This window comes from Strix aluco, chromosome 3, assembly GCF_031877795.1.
Source record: "Strix aluco isolate bStrAlu1 chromosome 3, bStrAlu1.hap1, whole genome shotgun sequence".
NCBI lineage: Eukaryota > Metazoa > Chordata > Aves > Strigiformes > Strigidae > Strix > Strix aluco.
The window spans coordinates 34,266,378-34,287,756 of record NC_133933.1 but is presented as its reverse complement, the minus strand read 5'-3'; the positions used below and the strand labels follow the sequence as shown (position 1 = coordinate 34,287,756).

Genomic DNA, 21,379 nt, shown 5'->3' with positions numbered 1-21,379 from the left:
AATTACATTCTTAAATAATACTTACTAATCTTACAGTCTTTGTCATACATATCTTCTGAGATTTGGAAGCAGGTCTCTTTAGTTAGTCTGGCTTTGATTTCTTGTAATCCTTTTAATTTCTTATAAAACAGACATTGAGGAATTCTTGCATTTTATCTGATGTTGAAAGACTATAATTTGGTATTTCAAACCATTAAATTTTTTTTGCATATTGTTCTTCATCTGAAAGTGCTTCAGTTCTGTAGTGAAGCTTAGTTCTGCATAAGCATACTGGAAAGTGGAAAATCAAATATTGTTCTAAGACTTAATGTTATTTTAAGATAAGTCACTTTTAATGATTTGAAGCAATGATACAAACTGTCATTAGATTATCTTGCTAAACACTGACAGAAACAGGCCTAATTCTTTTCAGTAGGTTCTAAAGAGCTATGCTGTCTACCAAAAAAGCCATCAGCTTAACTGGTGCTAAATATCATTTGTATCTGAACAGGAGAGAAATAATCCCTAATGCAAGGATGGTTGCCTTGAAATTCTGTCATTTCAGAAGCTGCTTTATAAGGTGCTTATTTATTGTTCCTGCTGTAGGCTCAGCAAGCTGTTTCAAAAGTACGGTTTGTGACTGAAAAATGTACTGTTGTTTTGTGTTGTAACTTGCTGTGTGAGAGTTCCAGGTTTGAAATAGTTTAATAATTTTTACTTAAAGTAGATTGAGTTGGTCAGGACAAAATTGTTTTCTTCTTTGCGTGATGTAATTTCTGCTAAAATTTGTGAAATACTGAGCAAACTCATTCATACATGGGTAGAAACGTTTACAGACTTTTTTGTTGTGAATTTAAAACACTAGTTGTAAGCAGAATTTCACCTAATATTTTCTATGGAAACTTACAGCATGAGGCTGAGCAACAATGTGAGGTCTGTATCACTGCTTATCATTTGATGTCTGAAGACACTTTGAGCTTAACTTCTTGTGTGCTTGGGAGTTCCTGAGCAGGAACTGTTCTTTAAAACTTGTTGTCCTTGTCCCCCTTCCATTTAATTGAATGGCACCACTATGAGCTCTTCTGTAGTATTTTTGCAAAAGAAGATTATAACACCTCTTGTCTAATGTGACTGATTTCGAAAGGTGGACTTTCATATAAGCAAAATTTTGTGTGGTATATAGCGGCTAAAACTTTTGAATGAAGCAATGGAAATTTGATGAAAATTCTTTTCCTATCTAACAGTATATTTTGTCATTGTAAAGTATATTTAGTACTGGAATATCTCCTGAGTTCTATATATTGTTAAAATTTAAAACTATATTTCTAGATTATTTTAAAGCACAGAAGAATTGTATGGGTTTGGGCTTGATTCTGTTGAATGATTGCTTTCTAGTATAATATTTTTCACGTGATCCTAACATCTTCCTTTGCCATACCACTAGCTCATTGGGGGTGGAGGAAAGACTAGCTTTTGAATTTAATCTCATCTGTCAGAATGAACAGGCTTTTAAAAATCTTTTCAGGCTTTTTATTATTCAAATACATTATTGAGTATATACCAGAACCTTTTTATCTTGCACTTCCATGACATATGTTCCTCATAAGAAAAAAAACTGTAATAGCTTAGCTGTCTGTCAAGCCTGGTATCCTATTGTTCCTGTGGCGAAGCGCGTGTGGCTGAATAAATCACAGCGTCTCACTCAGCCTGTGCTGGACTGCAGTCTCCCATCGGCTGTATTCACCTCCTCCCCGGCAGAAGGAACTGTGCTGTGCACAGCATGTAGGGGCTGGAGCGCTCACGTACCCAAACGCAAGATCCTGGGAGCCTGTGATGGCAAGAAACCTGTAGCTTGCTGTTGGTAATGATGAGGAGTTGGTAGGGCTGTCAGTTGCTTCTGCCATGGGCAGTGTCCTGCTTGGCAGGAGAGATCAGTGAGACACAAGTCAAAATGCAAATAAACAGCTTATTGCTGTTTCGTATGAAGAGCTTCTTTGACTTCCCTTAGGTGGTTTGCATTAGTTGCCAAAAATGGGTATGTAGGGAGACCTGTAAGAACAGATGCAGACATGCTATTTCTCTAGTACTTCTGTAGCTCTTAACCGTTTTTGGTTTTAGACTCTTCTGGAGTTAGTTGTGACTGCTGTGTTTTCAGTAAGGCCCAATGGATTTCTCATTCATGAAATTGCCCAATCTTCTTTTGAGCCTGTACTTAATTGTCTTCCCTGCCCCTCCTGAGTTTGCTTTTAATCACTAAATCTATCAACATAATTAAAGCTTGTGGCATTCCAATCGAGCTTATAAATGTAACATTCTTTTCTAGCAAATATTTTGTCATTTTATTTTGTTTTGTTTTTATCGTGGGTAATTCTTAAGCCAATTATTTAGTAAGTAGCACTGAATAATCCTTTGACCCTTCTGTACTTCGGTCCTTCGTGGGAGCCTCTAGCTTTTGTTGCCTCAAGTTATGAAGAATATATTTATCAGTTAATATATAAAAAGTTGGGTTAGAGGAGTTAACCACAATTACTAAATTTTGATTGGGAAGGATGTTATATTTTGACATCATTTTATGACCAAATATGAATATCTGGGCCCATTTTGAGGTTGACATACACTTTGCTTTTAGAGTGACTATGATTTTCTTCCAAGTATTAACACTGGTCTCTTCTTTGTACTGGTATTGCTTCTAAAAATGTTATTTTAAAAGCTTCAAGTTGTAAATCAGGGTTTTGGAGATGGTAGGAACAGTAAGTTATGTAAAGTTGGATAAAGTTACTTTTTCACTCTCTGTAGGTTATTAATCCAGTGTTGCATGTGATTGTGCGGAAATTACTTCAATGTAATAAACAGTCTGAAATGTTGGTAAGGTTCATGAAAATGTCAGGAAGCTGCATTTATCTTTAACCATAGAAGCCTCTAGCCTGATAAGTCTTTTTCATTACACATATATTAGATTTTTGCACCCAGTTTTGAAAAGGTTTTCAGTGAAAGCTTACTACCCAAGAACCTTATAAGTTTTAAAAAATGTGCCATTACATGCATGTACATGAAATTGTAATATAGTTAAACAACTGTTGGTAACTCTAGTTTGTTACAAGTAATCTTTACCATTATGCATTTTTGCAGGTATGTAATAGGTTGAATTAAAAATAAATTGTAGGTATTCTTAGATTATTTTTTTTACCTTTTACAAGGATTTTTTTCCTGTAAAATTTAAGAGATTGAAAATCTGAATGTTTGGAACAGGTCTTCAAATTATCTTTTCATACCAAATGTATAATGCCTATATAAGCTAAGTAAGAAAATAACTTGCTCTAGTAAATGGTAAAAGGCTCTTTTATTTAGGATATGTATGCAGGCATGATCTCTAGCATAAAGCCGAGGGCCCACCAGGTGGTGCTAGTGGAATATGTTTAATGTTGATTTAACTACTTAAAATCTGTCTTAATAAATGTGAGTGAGACAGTTGCAGTATACGAAAACTTACTTTATATGTAACAAGCCTGTTTGTACAATTAAAAAGAGTAAATTGAAATATTGTGTAGTGGCTTTGTGACTTGGGAACTTTTAATTTTTAAAAGTTGAATATAGATGCTGAGGGAAAAAAACCTAATCTGTAGGATGGCTAATGTGGGAAGCAGACAGTATGGAGGCATAGTCCCAGATTCTTTACCTGCTTTTTTGTTAATTCAAAGGACAGTTTATGAAACTTGTCTATTCCTAATGTAAGCATATCGTATCATGACCGCTTGCTTATTTACCTACTACGTTTTGACTTTAAATGGCAAAATAACTTTTTTACTAAAGTTGTTTTAACGGTTAAGATTTTGGTCGGTGCAAGAATCTTTCCTCTTAAGGAATGCACAGAAATAAGGATCTCATTTTATGAGGGTGTGAGGGAGTCTAGTTTTCTGTTTTAATGTATTACGTGGCTTAAAAAGTCAAAGTAGAAACAAGTTCCAGTTCTGAAGATATACGGATTTTTAGGTACAGTTTTTGACAACTCTTGTGAGCGCTTTAATTTGACTCTTGAAAATTATATCCTTTAAAAAATGGTGAAGGGGGTGGTTAGAGAACGGTGGACCACAGGAGTTTGGAGTAAATTTCTATCACCTACTGATTTGAGCAGGTTGGGTTTTGTCTTAATGTGCCCTGACACAAAATACGTATATTCTTTGAAAACATGACATGGAGCATTTTGTAGCATTAAATTAGCTTAAATTGTCCTATATACCATCCGCCTTTTAAAAAGAATTATTAGAATTTGGAAAACAAACAAAATATCTGTGAACCAAAGTGACTTTCCCCTGTCTAATCAAAAAACAAAATCCAGAAGAACTGCAAACAAAAATCCCCAAACCCATTTTGCTTGTCATCTCAGTAGTGTGACCAAGCTAAATATTTTAGCATTGTATGTGCCAGTGTCACATTAGTAACCACCTCACTGTAGCTAAAAACAAACTAAATAAAACCATGACAGCCGCTAACAGGTCTGTATAAGTTTGGTTGACTATGGTTGAATGAACTAGAGGATGCTTTCTTTGGAGTTTGTGGCCCTACGCATTTATTCTGGATAACAAATTTATTTAATGTCTGGGTTTTACTGTCTTAGGTGCAGCAGTAAGGAGTTCTGTGCGAACGGAAATTCTTCCCACCCTTTTCTAAGTCTGCTACACCAAATACTTCATAGAATAACTGCATGCGTACACAAAACCATCTGAGAGTGGATGTACGCTGCTTGTGAAAGTGCTTTGTATAACTTGTTTTCCTGCTTAATTTTTTACTTTGCTTCCCCCCTGCCCCTCCCCTTCCCCTGGTGTATAAATGTTCTTGCACTTGAGGAAAGGAAATGTGCTCTTTTCAACTGTTCTTTTTTTTCTCCCTTCCTGAGTTCAATTTTATTTACTTATTTTAGGAAGGAGTTTTTGTACTACCTACCTTAAAATTTAGCACGATTCAATTATTACCATAGAATGATAGTAGTATTGCAATCCTCTCAGTTTTTCACTTCTGAAAATTGTCAGTGTAGCAGTAATGAGAATCAGTAAATGGTCAAGTGTGTAAAAATTCCCATCTAGGTCACTGTTTTTTCATGGCACAAAATACTGTGAGGGATCAAGCAATAAGATGTGTGCAGTTTAGAGTAAAGCACTGTAAAAATGTGTACACAACTGATTTTTTTTTTTTTTTAAATCTAAGTGTAATATCAATGTATTCAATTTAGAAATTGCATGAGAGGTAACTTTTTGGATCTGTTAGAATACAAAGATTGAAGAGTGATTAGTGAAAATCTGTTAGAAGTATGTGCTAACATGTGTGGTTTTTTGGAAGCAATATCCAAAAGGGGAGCACTTGCCAGATGCTGCCTTTATAAGGTGTGAACAGGTTAAGAAATACATTCTGCTGCATTGTTCTTTACCCCATCAGAAAAATCAGTTTGAGACTTCTGTCAACATCTTTTTTCAGCAGTTAGGTTTTTTTGTGATATGACCATATTTCTGAACTCTGTTATGGGACTGTTTTCTGAATATTACTTGTAGTGAAAGAATGCCTGTAATACTGAGTCTTTGTAAAAGATCATGTAAAGAGTTTCATTTTCACTTGCCCTGTTCAGCTAGTCTGAGCAATTTTTTGCTCTGTTAAACTAGTTGTTTGCATGGGTCTGGACTTATGCTAATACAAAAAAGAATAGGATTCTATTATCTGTATTTATTGAAAGATTCAGTCTGACTGTAATATTGAAATGTTGTTCTGAGTTTTGAGTAACTATGAAATCTGAATTGTGTGTACAGCACTCTACCAAATTCCAGTTTTGATTGGGGAGGGGGAAAAAGCTGTAAAAATAACAGTAAGAAATTATTACCTTTTATATCTGCATTTTACACTATTTACTGTTCACATGCTTGGAACATTGAATGGGAATATGGTTTATGTCTGAGCTGTTCTTTAGCTTTTTCTAAAGGGAGGGGCTTCTAGGCATCAGTTTCTTTAATTAAAAATTTGACCTACTAAACATTCTTAAAGATGAAATTTATAGTCTAATTTTAAAACAATATAAAGCAAAGTTACGATTTTTATTGAAAGGTTTGGTTCTTAAGGATTGTGGTTTCCCTCCTTATGGCAAAGATAAGGTTATTCTGAGTGGAATAGTAACAGTCAAAATAGTTCTGAAACTGATAGTGTTTCCTCTCCAGTGCAGTAGCTGTATGATGCCTTAATTATCAACCTGAAATTCAAGTTCTGTTGAAGTTGTTTGAAGAAATATATTGTTGATTCAGTGGTGTCAAAATTTCACAGCTGAAAATAAACTTACTCTGTGAATACTTGATTGCCGTTTTCTCTTGAGTGGAACTAGATCACTCGAGGGCTTTTTAATTATGTGTTGTGATTTGAATTGGTGAGTTTATCATCATTACTGAATGAGTTTGAGGTGTGTGGTAGATACATAAACTGTAGTTTAAGTTACTGAAGACATGCAGTCTGTGTTTTTCTTTGGGGATGGCAGTGAGAGCGGGGATAAGACAGTATTAAATGCCGCTGAGAAGCGAGCTGCAGCTTTGTGGCTCAGTCTGTATCCAGTTGAGTTTTTTCTGAGTATTCTAGGCAACTAGCTTTAAACAATGTGTGTGCACATTGTTTGCGTGACTTGGATTCATGTAATAGTTTAATTCATGTTTGAGTTCAGCATGGAGGTGTTTTTAATGAAATTGTCAGGTAGGTTTTTGTTTTGTTTATGGAAGCTGGTTTCCCTATTTACTTCTGGTAACACTTGTTTTTTGTGTTCATTTTCTCCATTGTAAGATTAGTATAGAGGCTGATATCATGCACAGTGTGTATTTATAATAGAGGCAGAACTGAGAAAGAATGGATGTTGCAGGTCAGGGAGAGGTATTTTGGCTTAGAGATCTTTTCCTTTGTACTGTTTTTAAGTATTCAGTTGATTCAAAGTATTTTTAAAACATGAGACTTTAAAAAAAATCCAAATATTCAATCCAAATATTCACTTGCTAAGTCTTCCTGTTGTGGTGTTCAGTTGTGTGGTGTTTTGATTATTTGCCTTTTTATTTTTCAGCATTGTCAGTGAAGCAGGAGCATCTATCTACAGTGTCAGTCCAGAAGCATCCAAGGAAATGCCAGACCTAGACCCTAACCTAAGAAGTGCAGGTATGAAGTGAATTTCATTTTGCCATCATTTCAACGTGGAGCTCAAGTCTCAGTTCTCAGACTGTATTGTTTATAATATTAAGTATGATAATAGTCAAAAGTATAAAAAGTGAAGGTTTGTGATGGTTTTTTTCTATGCTTTAATTCTTCTGCCATTTCACATTTGAAGTCCTAGGTATGCAAATCAATGACATCATCTTCTACTGAGGCCTGTAATGTAAAGGTTCTTGTGAATGTATTCCTTCCATAGGCTGGTACAGGAGAATTTATGGGGATTAATATAACCAATGAATTGCATAAACTTTCACGGTTAGACATGTACATGCCCACAAAAGCTAGACCCTCTCTCTCTTCTCTTGCCCTTGTATGTACACAAATGTCTCTTAATAATTAAACACTACAAGAGCTAGAAAAAAAAAGTAAGAATAGAACAGATAATTTAAAGGTGTGAATTCATTGTGATCGCTTTGAAGTCTTCATGTAGCTGAATATAGTCCTCAAGAAATACTATGTAGTTTTATTTTTAAAAAAGTAATCTATTTCAGCACAAATGTGACCGAGGTATAATACAGCCCAAGTTCTTAGAAATGTACAAATGTTGCCACTGTTACAATTTTCAGTGTTTGGGTAAAGAGTAGTCTTTAAGGATCAAATTCCTTTCAGCTTCATTGGTGTCCAAATTTTGCTCATGGATTTGGTTTATTGGGAGACAGCTGTTAAGGGCAGGTCTGAGGTTATTTTTGGATTACTTAATTTGTGTATTTTTATTTGTGAGTCTTTTTGTATTTGTCTTTACCTCAGTTTTTTATTTTCTTGGTTTTCCTGCAGTTTGCTGCCATGCACAATCAAATATGGCATATTTAAAAATGCAGTAACTGTCATGTATAAATCTTTTTCAGTCAAAATTATACTGTTCTTAATTTTTATGTTACTCTAGCAAGTTACTGGCCTGGAAATCCTTAGAAAGGTGTAGAAGTAGATTAGCAAAAACATCTCTGAAGTTACATGGTATTTGGGGGTAAAACTTTTTAGAATTCCCCATGGTCCCCTTTCCTCATATTTCCACAGAGAAGAAAAAGGGATTTGTGTTAACTCCATGTTTCAAGTTACTGTCTTTACAGGAATATTCTTTACATGTCTGTATCAGACCTTCCCTTTGCAGGACAGGCCTCTAGCTGCTTTTTGCTTGACTCTTTCCTCCCTGCCTGCGAACAGACTCCGTTGTGATTATTTCTTCCCTGGGCCACAGAGGTTTTGAATGTGTCATGGTATGGCCAGAATGAGTATTAGGCATGTGACATTTCTGTATTTGTGACAGATGCCACTAACTTTCCCTTGGGCCAAAGCTTTTTATGTTGCTGATATATTAAATGTGGTGTGGGTTCAGAGTTAATGTAAATGAACAGAAAAACACTGAAAAGGGGGAAATTTAATTACTAACAGTATACTTTTCCAGATGTACATGAGTCTTCTGTTTTCCAAAGTTAAGTTTTGAACACTTCAGACACTTTTAGTGTTTTGCATCAAATACAGTAAATAAAATCAAATTTGTAATACATGAACAATTTTAGTATGAATTATCTAGAGTTCATAATTTATTCATTATTACTAGGAATTGCTTTAGGCATAAAGTGCTGTTGCATCTGGTTTGAAAAGCATCAGCAATTTTAACATGCCGCAGCAGTACCACAGAGTGGATAGAAATTGAAAAAGGATATGATAGAAAGTGAAAAATAATTGCTTAGTTCCATGGATGTCGGCTATTATGGAACTGACAGCTAGAAGTATATTTATTACAATAGAGTCTTTCTAGAAGTTTTAGACTTTCTTCTTGACATCTTTGGTGTCAAGTTGTAATTAGCTGTACTAAAGCTGTGGACGTTTTTTTAAAGCTGAACATAAAAATGTGATATAAGATTAGAGGGAAACATTACTGATGTTTGGGGTTTTTTGCAAACTTTTTCCTTGACGAGCTTTTACTTTTGTACTTTTGATTTTCCTTTAATTTGCAGCAAATAGAAAAGTGACATGGTGTCAAAGCTGACTTGCTTTTTATTTTAATTGTTGTGTTACATCATGTCAGATTCTGTGCTTACATGATAGCATTTAGTACATTAAAGGAAGTTGACAGCTGCATGATGAAGTGTGACATTTATAGTTAAAATAAAAGGTACAACTGATGTGAGATATCTGTGATCTTAACGCAGTTTGCCACTTTAACATTTTTCTCAACACAAACTTTACAGAAGGATTTGGGGGTTTTTTTGAATTACACAGGTAGGCTTGTTAGTCCATCAGGTACATAAATGTAAAACATTAAATAATGCATATTATATGAGAACTTACTTTCACATGTTGTGATACGATTTCTGTCATATTTGCAGTGCTATCTAGCAACTGTTTATAGTAAGCTTTCACTTCATACAGAGAAATAGAAGATATCAATCCTGATATTACCTTATAAATTTCTCCTTGCTGAGTGTTGTGTATAGGAGGAAAAACAGCAACCTTTAACATTTCTTGGGGTTGCTAATTAAAGATATTAGTTAAGGCAAGAACGCCACTGTTGGTTTTTTTTGCTTTCAGCTGTCTTTGAAGGTCATGGATGACATGGGTTTGTAATAAATGATTGAGAAAGATCTCATTGTAAACTAGTGGTGTATTCATTATAAATAAATGGTTTATGTATAAACTATAGTGGAAAGTCTTTATAATCATTCATACAGCACTTCTAGTCAAAATTGCACTTGCTTGGGGGGGAAAAAAAAATATGCTTGTTTCTTAAACAATTTGCTGGTATCTACAGTGCAAAGAATGAAAGAGGGTCTCTCCAACTTTAGAACTGTCCTCCAGAGATGGCTGCTACCTTTATGGCACTAGGCAATATCAGTTCCTAAGATCAATTCTTTACATTGAACCAGGTTCTTTTAAAGTTTTTATAGCACCAAATCTGAATATTTCACAGAAGTGCAGAAGCTTCTGTACTGCTACATCAATTCCTATAAAATCTTGTGGAGTGGGACTCAACTAAGTAGACAGTAAAGATGTTAATGAAACATAGTTACTTGTGTTTGAGTGAGAAGGTATACATCCCCTTCTGACAGTCATTGTAGGATTAATGAGCAGCACAAGTATTTCTCAGCCTCCCAGAATCAGGAGATAAGAGGCTTATAGGCCAGAGCAATAAAAGGATTTCCTACTTGATAGGCTGAGGAAGTTCAGCTGCAGCAGATTAGGAGGGTTCTGCCTAGAGAGCAAACCACTGGAGTTCAGTAACAGGGCTTTTTGGATGAACTTGTGATTGAGTTGCAGCCTGACAGAGAAGGGAATGCAAGGCTTCCTTGAATTCTCCTTCTCAAAAGCTGTGCCTAAGGACAAGCTGAAGATTTGGGGTGGAATTTTTTGTAGGGGAGAATGGACACCATAAAAGAGTGCTTAGCAAGCTGGAAATGTTGATCACCTTTGTGAAGCTTATTAATATGTGCTCCCTAAAGGCTTTGTGACTGCCTGCTCTAGGGTTAGTGGAATGGTAATGGTTAGTGGAGGGAGCTGCGAGGCTGGGTGGGTGACTGCAGTTCTGTTTCTGCCCTGGCATGTGTCCTTTGACCACCCTCTTAGAGAAGAAGTCAAATGTTTAATTTGGAGTTCTCGTAAAGCTGTCAAATTCATATTTACTTTTCTGTCCTGGGGTTTTTTTGTTTTGTGGGGTTTTTTTCCCCCTGAGCTACCATCAGTGTGAAGATTCATATTTAACCTTTGGCTAGCTTTTTTCATGGCAACTTCAAGTAGGACTTTTTCACTGTAACTTGTCTGTAAAATCTTCTGGGTTACTCTAGGTCTCTGTGGTTGAGATTTGCTTGTGCCTTCTTTAAATGGAAGGCCTGGATGCAAGTTTCCCTTTGAAGTAGTTTTAAGTACTGTGCTCAGTGAACTATTACTTTCCCTTGCAAGTTTACCAGTAATTCTCCTTGCCCTTAGTTGTCTTTCATTATCAGAGCAGTTGAGAAGACTGTCTTGATGTGGTGGTATTTGCATGAGTAAAAGTAAAAGAGCTGAACTCAGTGACAAGCATTCCTCCCTCAGAGGGATGGACTCTGTGACAATCAGTGTTGACCTGGTTTTGGTGGTTGTCACTGGGCCTCTGAACTCTGGAATTAAATGGTTTTCCGAAGGTTGATACCTTCTTTGTTTTACTTCCATCCTGTCCTATATAGTTTTGCCCAAGGGTTTATTTTCTTGTGCAGAATCTGTATTTCTCATGAAAACAAGGCTTCTGGGATGAGAAATAAAATTAGTCTGTGCAGGTGCCAGTGCATAGACACTGCCACACTTTCTGGTTTTTCCTCTCAGCGCTTCTCCACTTCTACAGTTCCTTGTTGTTGCAAATGCTTGTTGGGTTGAACAGGTTTGGGTAGTCAAAATAGGAAGACTGTGGAGGGCCAGGTGGAAAGCGTAAGCATGTGTGACTCATGTTGAAGGACTGACACACAGAAATAGGGAGTTTATGTACTTCCTGGATGTCTAGAAACTTTTTAAGGTATGGTCAGTTAGTGGTGGTTTTGTCGTTGTCCTTAGTACAAGGAGGAAAAAGGATGTGCCAATTGTTTGGCATGTGCTCACATCAGAATTATTTTCTTCTGATGCCTCTCCACCTCTTGAAGTGGATACCATGATGAAACAAATGTCACTTAACTCTAACAACTAGAGGAAGCTGCTGAATTCTGGTGAAACAGTGGCCTGATAGTGGATAATCACTAGGAGGTGGTAGTCATGCTGGGTTTTTACCCTGGTTTCCATATACGCTCAGTTATATTAAATGAGAAATGCCTTCATTTTATTAAATTGATGAATTACCTTTCATTTTGAGATGACTGCTCTAACAAATAAACAATCTCTTCTTTCTTTCACTATTTAAAAAGCAAAATAAAAACCTAATATGCTTCGTTGCAATGACTTATAAAAATGCAGACAAACCTGAATACATAGAATTTTTTAAACACAGGATGAGGTGGGAAGGGGGGTAACATCTCAGACATCACATTTGTGCAATCACTTGTTAGAGGAGATCTCACGCTAAGCCTCTCCAGTTTATTTCTGTACCTGAATGCAAACATATGCATTTGTTATTTAATTTGCGTTTCTGTGTTCAGATGCTGGAACAAGAGCAACGTACTTGGGCTTGTGTAATGCAGCAACTCCAAGAAATGCTCATTTTCCTCTCAGACATGAAGGGCCGTCCTCTGTCAAGACCACATAGTTGTGTCACCCAGTTAAGAAAGCAACAAATGTAGATAAAATATTCCCTAAAGTTACTTCTTTGCAAAGATTTGGAATGCTAACAGGGCAAGCATGTGTCATGTGGCATGCACAGATGTGATCCAGTATAGAAACTGTGTGGCTTTTAAAGGATGATTTCTGAGGCTAAAAAAGAATCTGAGAGAGCAAAAGGTCACACAGCACAACTTGCCTTAGCATTGTCAAATCCCATCTGCTTGTCTCCTCTCCACAGGGCAGAATACATTGGATTATTGAACACTCAAAGTTCAGCACACCACTTGCACTTTTCCTTGCAAAAGAAAGCCTTATAGGTTTTGGGGGCTTGTTAGGACTTTGAGACTGTCATGCTACAGGGTTTTATTCCCTGGGGTGCTGTTAAAGATAGAGACATACAGTTCAGAGCTGTCATACTGGCCAGCAAGTAGAAGGAACATTGGAAAAAATGTAATTTCTTTTGACTTTATCTTAAGGAAAGTAAAACAATCTGATGATTAGATGTGTGGGACATAGTGCCTTGATGTCTACTTGAGCTAATTTCTTCATCTTCTTAAAAGAGCACTACTCCCCCTTGGCTACTCAGGAGAGAAGGTCATTTTTCAAAAACTTTATTGGACAGAAGTCTGATGGTTAAACCATTCACAGTGCTTTCTAAGCGGAAGCTTCCTTCTGCAGCTAATCATAGAGGATTGGTGCAAGTTCTACAAGTTTTCAGAAAGAGAAGAAAGTAAGCGCTGAATTCTTATGCATTAAAACATGTTCCATCCTGTTGGGTTGTGTGCAATTATAGCAGTACAAAATGAAATTGTATTCCATCTTTCTTCTGCTGTATTCTGTAGCATTTAAGAATGAGTTTAATTATACTGTTGGAATGAAAAAGAAACCAAATGGATGGTGAACAACAGCAATAGGTAAAGAAGGGCTTGTTCTTCTCTCCCCGTAGAACCCAGTTCCTACTAATGAGCAGAAGCTCATCTCGAGGTGTGGGCTAGGCTCTACAGTTTAAACAGAAATTAAAGGGAATCTGTGGATAACTTAAAAAACAGTCACTAACTGCAGATAGTCTGGAAATGACTTAACCTCCTACAGTTGAGCATGGACATGTGTGCCTGCAGCAGGATTTTGAGAGGGAAAAATGGGCTTGAATTGCCCATAACCAGTGGCACAATGCTGAATGGGTTGTTACACAGGTGTTAGAGATGTTTGTAGTCTTTACTACTTGTTGTTCTAGACAAGAATCTAATGTTTTCCAATCTGTGCAAAGTTCATGATGTGTGAAACATGGTGTATATAATCACTAACATCCTGCTCATCAGCACTGTATTTCCACTGAAGCTGTAGAGTGTAGTAATAAGCTGGAGTAGAGGAGTTGGATCTTCTGTAATCTGCAAGATCAAGACCCACTTAGATTCCCCTAGGCTTATGCCTTGTTACAGAATTAAAACAGGAGATTTATTTTGAGCCAGGTGAAAACTCTTCTGTCTGGCTGTTTTGCATCAGTATTTTTCACTATGTTGAGAGTTGTATGTGTGCATACAGCTTTTAAACTGAGCACTGTTCTCTGTGCACATGTTAATGTTTGCAACTGACATATGATCTTTGCATGTTTCGTGGAAAACTGTGATGTTCACCTTGCTTTCCTCCTAATTTACATATTTCTCATATCCCAGATGGATCTGAGTTCAGCAGATGGACTTGGCCTTTTATTTACAGAGCATCATTTTCTGCATTTCTGAACAAACTGAAAATACCCCACCAGTTCTGCCTAAAAGTGATCTCCAGAGCAGAGCACTAGTCCAGGCTCTGGTAAAGCCAATTTCCCTTAGCATAAAAGTTATAAAAATTTACTTCCCTCCTTCTGGATGTAACTTGCTGCATGTGTGTGTCTGTGTATTTTCTCTAGAAAGCTCTGTTGCTTCTTTGAAGTATGGAGCCAGAGGAACAATGAGTACAAGGTTGGTCTTCAATTTGAGGAGTTTTGGTTTGCTTCTAATATAGCAGTATGGTGTGTTACTCACCAAAGCTGCTTTTCTTACTATAGGCATAGGAAAGGACATTCTGGACACTTATGAAAGGTTAATTTTTTGTTGTTGATATAAATAAGTAACTCTTGTAAGTACAGAACTTCAAGTGATTTTTTTACTTTCAATAGTAACAGTAATCAATGTCACGGTGATGCAGTTAAAATTAGTACCAGCAGTTTGAATGTGAAAAGCATACTGACGATGTCTACCTTTTAAGCTGAGCAGATGGGGAAAGATTTTTCTGAATTTATACCATCCTGTAAGACTAACTCATTTCTGTGACAGAAAAATCACATCATGCTTCAATTAAATGGTTATATGTCTCCCATCCCACCTTGGATTAAAAAAGTGCTACTATCCTGTGATACAGAAATTACTAGTACTTAAGAAAAGGGTTTCTGAGAGTGTGTTTCTAAGAAAAAACATTTACTTTAAAAAGCTGCATTGTAATATTCACTTGTCGAGGTTTTCTCTTTAAATGTATTTCATACTTCCTTTTTGTATTCAAGCCATGTCTTTTAAAGATTTTTGTAGTAAATAAATAGAACATTGTCATTCATTATTTCATTAATCTTGGGCAAATAACAGATTATCAGTTTTATGGAGTTAAAAGTAAACTAAAATGTAACCTTTTTAAAACAAAAACCTGTTCACTTGCCACAGAAGAATTTTGGATGAAATGCAGCTGTTGAACAGTTGCTTAAAATAAATTGCATACTTTAAACCCACCAAGAAGATATATGGGGATTCAAAACTGTGTCACAAATCCTGACCTACTGAGAAAGAATGCTTAATGAAAAGACTACTGTACGTTTCACTGTATCCTTTGCAAGGAGGGTGAAATTCAGGTCAACAGGATAGAAAGCTTCCAGGACTCAGGAAACCTGAACAATCGATCACTGAGTAAACATTATTGCAGATACTTATGGAGAGTAATTGATCTTGAACACAATAATGGGCTTTATAAAAGGATTTAAATAAGTTGTAATGTTTCCATATCTACCCTGGTATGATATATTGACAGTAATTACATATGCATTTGTGAGTTAAGTCTCTGATTACCTTAATATATTTTTTTTATTTCATTGACATCGAAGTTTCAACTCAGACTTTTAAGGTGCAAAGGTTAATGTAAAATAGAAGGGGGGATGAGTTACTTGGATGTTATAGTAGCATGTCTCTGCAAGAATTAAATACTGAGGTTTTATAATAAAAATACAGGATGTTCTCATTTATGACAAAATTGAGGTTGAACTAATCATAGCCTAATAACTTGTGGTTGCCATATATTTATTTGTAAAACATTTGTAAAACTATCCACTGCCTTCACATCTGGAAGCTTCATATTGTTTCAGAACACAAACAAATGCTCCCACTCATAAGAGCTAGGTAAACTGTCACAGTTATTGACTGGGACACATTTTTATCCTTATATGAAGACCTGTATGTTTAAAGGAAGGAATGCCATCATCATCTTGGACTTTTGGCTAAGAATGTTTTTCTGCTTGCAGTGGCAAGCAACATTTGAATGCCACTGCAACTGAAAGAAATCGATTTTTTTTCTTTTTTTTTTTTTTTCCCTCTCCTTCTTCCACCCATAATTGTTCCTGGCAGTCTCTCACACCGCATTTGGCAGAACTTCATATATTCATTTTCACTCTTCCCTATCTACAGCCATTAAGCTTTTGCTTTATGGTGTGGCTCTTACATAGAGCAATGCAAAAGGAGAACATTTTAATATGCGATTGAACACAGAAGTTGGCAGGCTGCCCCAGAAACAGTCACAATACTTGAAACTATTTATAATAAATCTTGTTACGTAGTTGACAAGATTTCTAGCTTCTCTTGCGCCCTAAATAGTGTGCACATCTGATCTGGGCCTTAATGATTGCATTTGATCTGTTCTATTACTGAAGGAAGGCAGGTAGCCTGACTAAGAAGTTAGCACTAATTCTGTTTTTTAGGGCTAGCAGCTGACATGGACCTTGTAAAGATATCATCTAGAGAAATAGTTGGAAGCTTGCAATATTGTTTTTGCACCTCACTGTTGAGAGCGGGCACTCTTTTCCATCTTCAATCTGAAAAGATTGAGCCTGAAAACTATTATCACTATTCCAGAGCAGACACTCTATACTTTTTAATCCCTGTGAAAAATGATATCACTTGTTGTAGAAGGTACTAGCAAAAGCAAAATTATGTGACGTGTATGCGTGAAGAAAACAGTCTTAATTTTAAATTTGTTACTTTGAAATTAAGAGAGATTTGATCTTTTTAAGACAGGAGTAGCTAGATGATTAAGTATGTTTGCAAGTTCATGAGGGCACATCTGTTCATTAGCCATTAGGAAACAAAACATTTTAATATAATTCCTCGTTTTCTATGAAGTTCGGACACCAAGACTGACATGAGTTGTGCAAGGAACTCATACAGAAGCTTTTCACCCACCACACTGTCGTTTCACTTCATCGCTCACAGGCTAAAATACTTAACTATCTTGTGGGTTTGTGTTGTCAAATAACCAAAGTAGGGAGTGAATTGAGACCACCAAACAGTTAAATTGCCTTTCTTACAAAATGGCAGAAAATGTCTTAGTGACAAGACAGGATTTCAGTAAATATGCTTTCCCTAACCTCCTTTATTTCTCATTGCATTGGGAGGCGAAGTTTGTCTATGTTAAAGTCAGAGGACCACCTAGGCCATGCTGTCCCCCCAAGGTTTGAAGTTTTACATGGATTTACTGCATGGCAGAACAATATGTTAATGTCATTCAAGTATCGCAATAATGTTTTCTTCTTAATTGACAACTTGAAGCTTTGCATCTCTTGGGTGTGCAATTCTTGTCATGATTTTCTAATAGAGCGCCTTGTCATCCTGATCTTAATACCCTGTTTAATATTGAATAGTTTGTTTTCACATTTTACTTAGGCTAGCGTATTTTAAGAATGGCATCTCAAACATTTTATGTTTGGCCCTCCTGATTACTTTTGAGAAATCTGATTTTCTGTTTTTAGCCTGCATACCATCTTATAATTTATTTTGTGTTTCCTTGAGCAAAAGTGAAGCATACCTTAATAACTGTAGAAGTGAGAATGCATTGCCTGTTTCATTGTCAGTCTTCTAAAAATGCATGGTTTCTAGCCATTCCTGAAATGTACCTTAAAGAACAGTTTTATATTTTACAAATAGTCTTAGGCAATACCTGTATTAGTGTAAAATAGTTTAATATTAAAAAAAAATTTAAAATGTCTGGATTTAATTTTTAAGGGGAAAATGTAAGACCATCCGGTTTTACTGTCTCTGTCTGGTCCATGGTAGCACACCTTGCACTTCTGCGGAGCCCTCATGGTTTCAATAATACTCTGTATTGTAAGAGTACAGCCATGTGGATAAAATCACCAGAGCAGAGCCTTGTTGCCCCTTAAAAAGATTGATCTATTGAAGCGTGCTAGTACTGTAACAAAGGAAAACGTGGTTTTGCCTGTACAAGAGACAGTATCTGCTAATCTTGACTGAATTTGTACCTAGAGAGAATGTGGACAACTCTTGCCTTTTCCCTATTGTGCTCTCTTTTATTTTGAATTAGAAAAGTTCTGGAGTAAAATTGTGGCTTTAGTGGGAATTCTGCAGGTCAGCTGTCCTGCTGGTATTGCCCATAGGAGCTGCATCCCTTAAATCATATAACTGACCGTTAGTTGGTCTTCGTGCTTCAATATTGTAACTGTTAGGCCTGATCCAGTAAAGCACTTAAATGTCTATGTAACTTTATGCATGTCACTAGTTCTGCTGGTTCCAGTGGGAATGCCAACATGCATCTTTGCTGGATCAGGTCCTACACCTCCGCCGGAAGCCTCCTACGGATATGATGGCATTGTCAACCTAGCTATTATGACAAGAAGAGTCTAAATTTTACTTTTTAATCAAAGGTTCCTGAGAAGATAGTTAGACTTGGAAAATTCCTGTATCAACCTATCCATGTAGTTGCTATTTTTAAAAGATGTAACAAAAGGAGATGGTGGACAGCGAGAGGTATTTGCTCTCAGCTTATCTAAAATGTCAGTTTGGAACTGTGTTTTGCCATTAGGTGAAATTAAAAGAAAGTTTTCTAAAACACTGTATAGCTATTAAAGTTGAGTTTAAGAAAGCTTGCTGCAAAGACAAGTATAGTATCTATACATACACATAAATACATTCAGAAGAAATACATAGTTTTAAATGTTTCCTGGTTTGGATCAGTACTTTCATTGGTGTTTTGTTCCACTTTTGTTAGGTGACTGGTGATATTTAATATGAATGATTGTTATAGTCAAGCATTTCTGTAGTAATCTATACTTGTGTAAGCAATAACCGGTGTACTTACACTGGTTAACCTTTTGTGATTTTTTTTTTTTTAATTTTTTTTTTTATTTTACAAGAAGGCATATGTGATGGCCTTTGAATTCAGAACTTTGCCACCAGAGAGGCAGGCATATCAGATATCAACAGCACAGTGCTTTCTGAGCCTAGCTAGCAAACTGTCATTGTCAGCATATCTTAAAATGGATAATAAAGGATATGAAAAGTCTTACATGACCGAGCAGTGAACTTCATGTTAATTGTGCATTTAGCACAGGACCTTTGGTCCTTTTTCAGAAAGACTTTTGTAGTACCTCCAAGACACTCCTGTTCTTCATCAGTGTTCAGTTCACTAGGTAGAATGAATATTCTAAGAGCTGCTAATCCAACCAACCTCTCTTGTCTTTACTCAGGAGAAAAAAAAGTTTATGAATGTAATACTGGTGGAGTAGAACTCTTCTAGTTCAGTATATGTGGGAAGGAGCACAACTGCAAATACTGAATGCAGCTCAGTATCTGCAGGATTAGACCAAGGTTGAAAACTGACATTTACAAATAAGTAATTTTTCTGAAATTTCAGTAAGTAAAGGATTTATCAATAAATATAGGCTTCAAAAATGCAGTCTTGATTCAAAATTTAATTTAGAAGACAAAAATTCTTCCTATGCCCTCTTAATGGCACCAGAAATGTTGGAAATTGCTTTGGTTTTTTTCTAAATGTGGTTATAATGATGACAGATTGCAAATTGATGTGTTTTGGTATGCAGTTTAGATTAAAGTTCAAGAACCATTTTCAAAGTGAACACTAAATTTTATGATTGAATTATATACATATAATACGTAAGTATATAATATATACCTTAGAAAATACTATATTAGATAAATAAGTCTGTGAACAGTTACTCCATTCTTTTTTAAATGTTTATTTGTTGCTGCATATATGTGATTTAAGGTTAAGAGGATATTTCAGAGTTAAATTTTAAATGTTACATGTGCATTTTAGTATAGATACAAGGGAAAAATCTTGTGTACACAGTCCTATTTGTTAACTCTGTGGCCTGAAAAAACTTTTTTAATGTCATGATTACAATTTGGAACATCTTTGCTTGAGTTATTCAATTTAAAAAGTTTGATTAATGTACACTTCATATATTGTGTCTAATAGTGAAAAAGGGTTCTGCTATTTTATTGATTATTTCCAGGTAAAAAAAGATATTGAATATGTAGAAGATGAAAAAAATCAAAAGCAATTACATTATTCTGATTTTCAGGTAAAACCCATAGTTATTTTCTAATTCTGTTTTTCAGTTTCCATAGCTAGACGCGTCCAAGACCCATTAGCTGAGCTAGTGAAAATTGAGCCCAAACACATAGGAGTTGGAATGTATCAGGTAAGATAATACATATCATTTAATCTAAGTAATCTATCAAGATATAGAGCAACACCAAAATGCTGCTTTAGAATTGTCAACTAGTTATATCTCCTTTAAAAGGCATTTGTAAAGTTGATAGAAAGATAGTAAGTACTTACAAGTCATAGACTGCCTCTTTTTTTAATCTTTACTTTTAATGATTGTGATTGAGACTCTGAAATGGCTTTAGCCAGATTTATAGTCTATTAAAAACATCAAATCAGACAGGTAACCTGATCTGTTAAGCTTTCTGGGTTTTTTGTATTGTTACAGCAATGGGGTTTTAGCTCTTTGTGTAAAATACAATGAGATATTGATCCTCCATTTAGAAGCCATTAATTTGTATTATTACATTCATTCCTTTTTAGAAGTTTGTAATAAAAGCATTTGTTATTAAGTTCTTCATTTACTAAAGCTGAATTGGAAAATGTTTGACAATTCTTATTTTTATACACTTTTGTAGGTTATTTCTGAAAAGTAACTTTTACCTTCAAAGTGTCTTTACAAAGTGAATGGTATTGAGAAGTGGTACATAAGTTATTGTCATTTTATATACTATTGGCATCCATTCAGGAAAGCATTTATGCATGTGCTTAAGTCCCACCAAATAAAGAATTAAAAAAAAAAAAGAAAAAAAAAGAAAATTCAGCATGTGCTTTTCTATATATTTTTGAAACTATGGAATGTGAGTAAATTTGAGAGTCTGGAACAGAAGTCAGAAAAGAAAGCACAGAACTGTCTGGATCTGTGCTTTCAGGTTAGCACATAAGAATTAATGGGATAGAATGCAATTAGCAGCCTAGAATCCTTTACTGCTACTGCTAAATATGGTGTGACAAAGAAGATGATATGAAAAATATCAAAGAAGTGTATCTCCTGTTTTGTTTTTAAAGAAGTGAGGCCAACATTTTAGTTGGTTAAGGTAGTGCTCGATACTGCTTTTGCAAGCCCTACTTGTATTGCCACAGACTATAAAATGTACTCACATTGCTTGCTAACTGCAAAGCTTATCAGCAAAACAAACTTATATAATGAATCTTTCAGCATGAACTACACCATAGGTTTTGAGGAAAATTAGATTGAAGGGCTGAAATACTGTAGATTTCTTTAACATATGTGTCCAGATTTCAGTAAAAATGTGCTTTAATGGTGACAGCTATAAATCAGGGGGTAGTCATCTGGCAAAAAGAG

At 35.6% G+C, this 21,379-nt stretch overlaps 1 protein-coding gene across 1 annotated transcript in view; it reads left to right on the top strand.

The window, feature by feature from the left end:
- SRBD1 (S1 RNA binding domain 1) overlaps positions 1-21,379 on the top strand; it is a 133,969-nt gene that overhangs the window by 57,404 nt on the left and 55,186 nt on the right. Inside the window, exons 17-18 of the mRNA XM_074818059.1 lie at positions 7,055-7,146; positions 20,085-20,167. Coding sequence (XP_074674160.1) covers positions 7,055-7,146; positions 20,085-20,167 — 175 coding nt within the window. The remainder of the gene's footprint in view (positions 1-7,054; positions 7,147-20,084; positions 20,168-21,379) is intronic.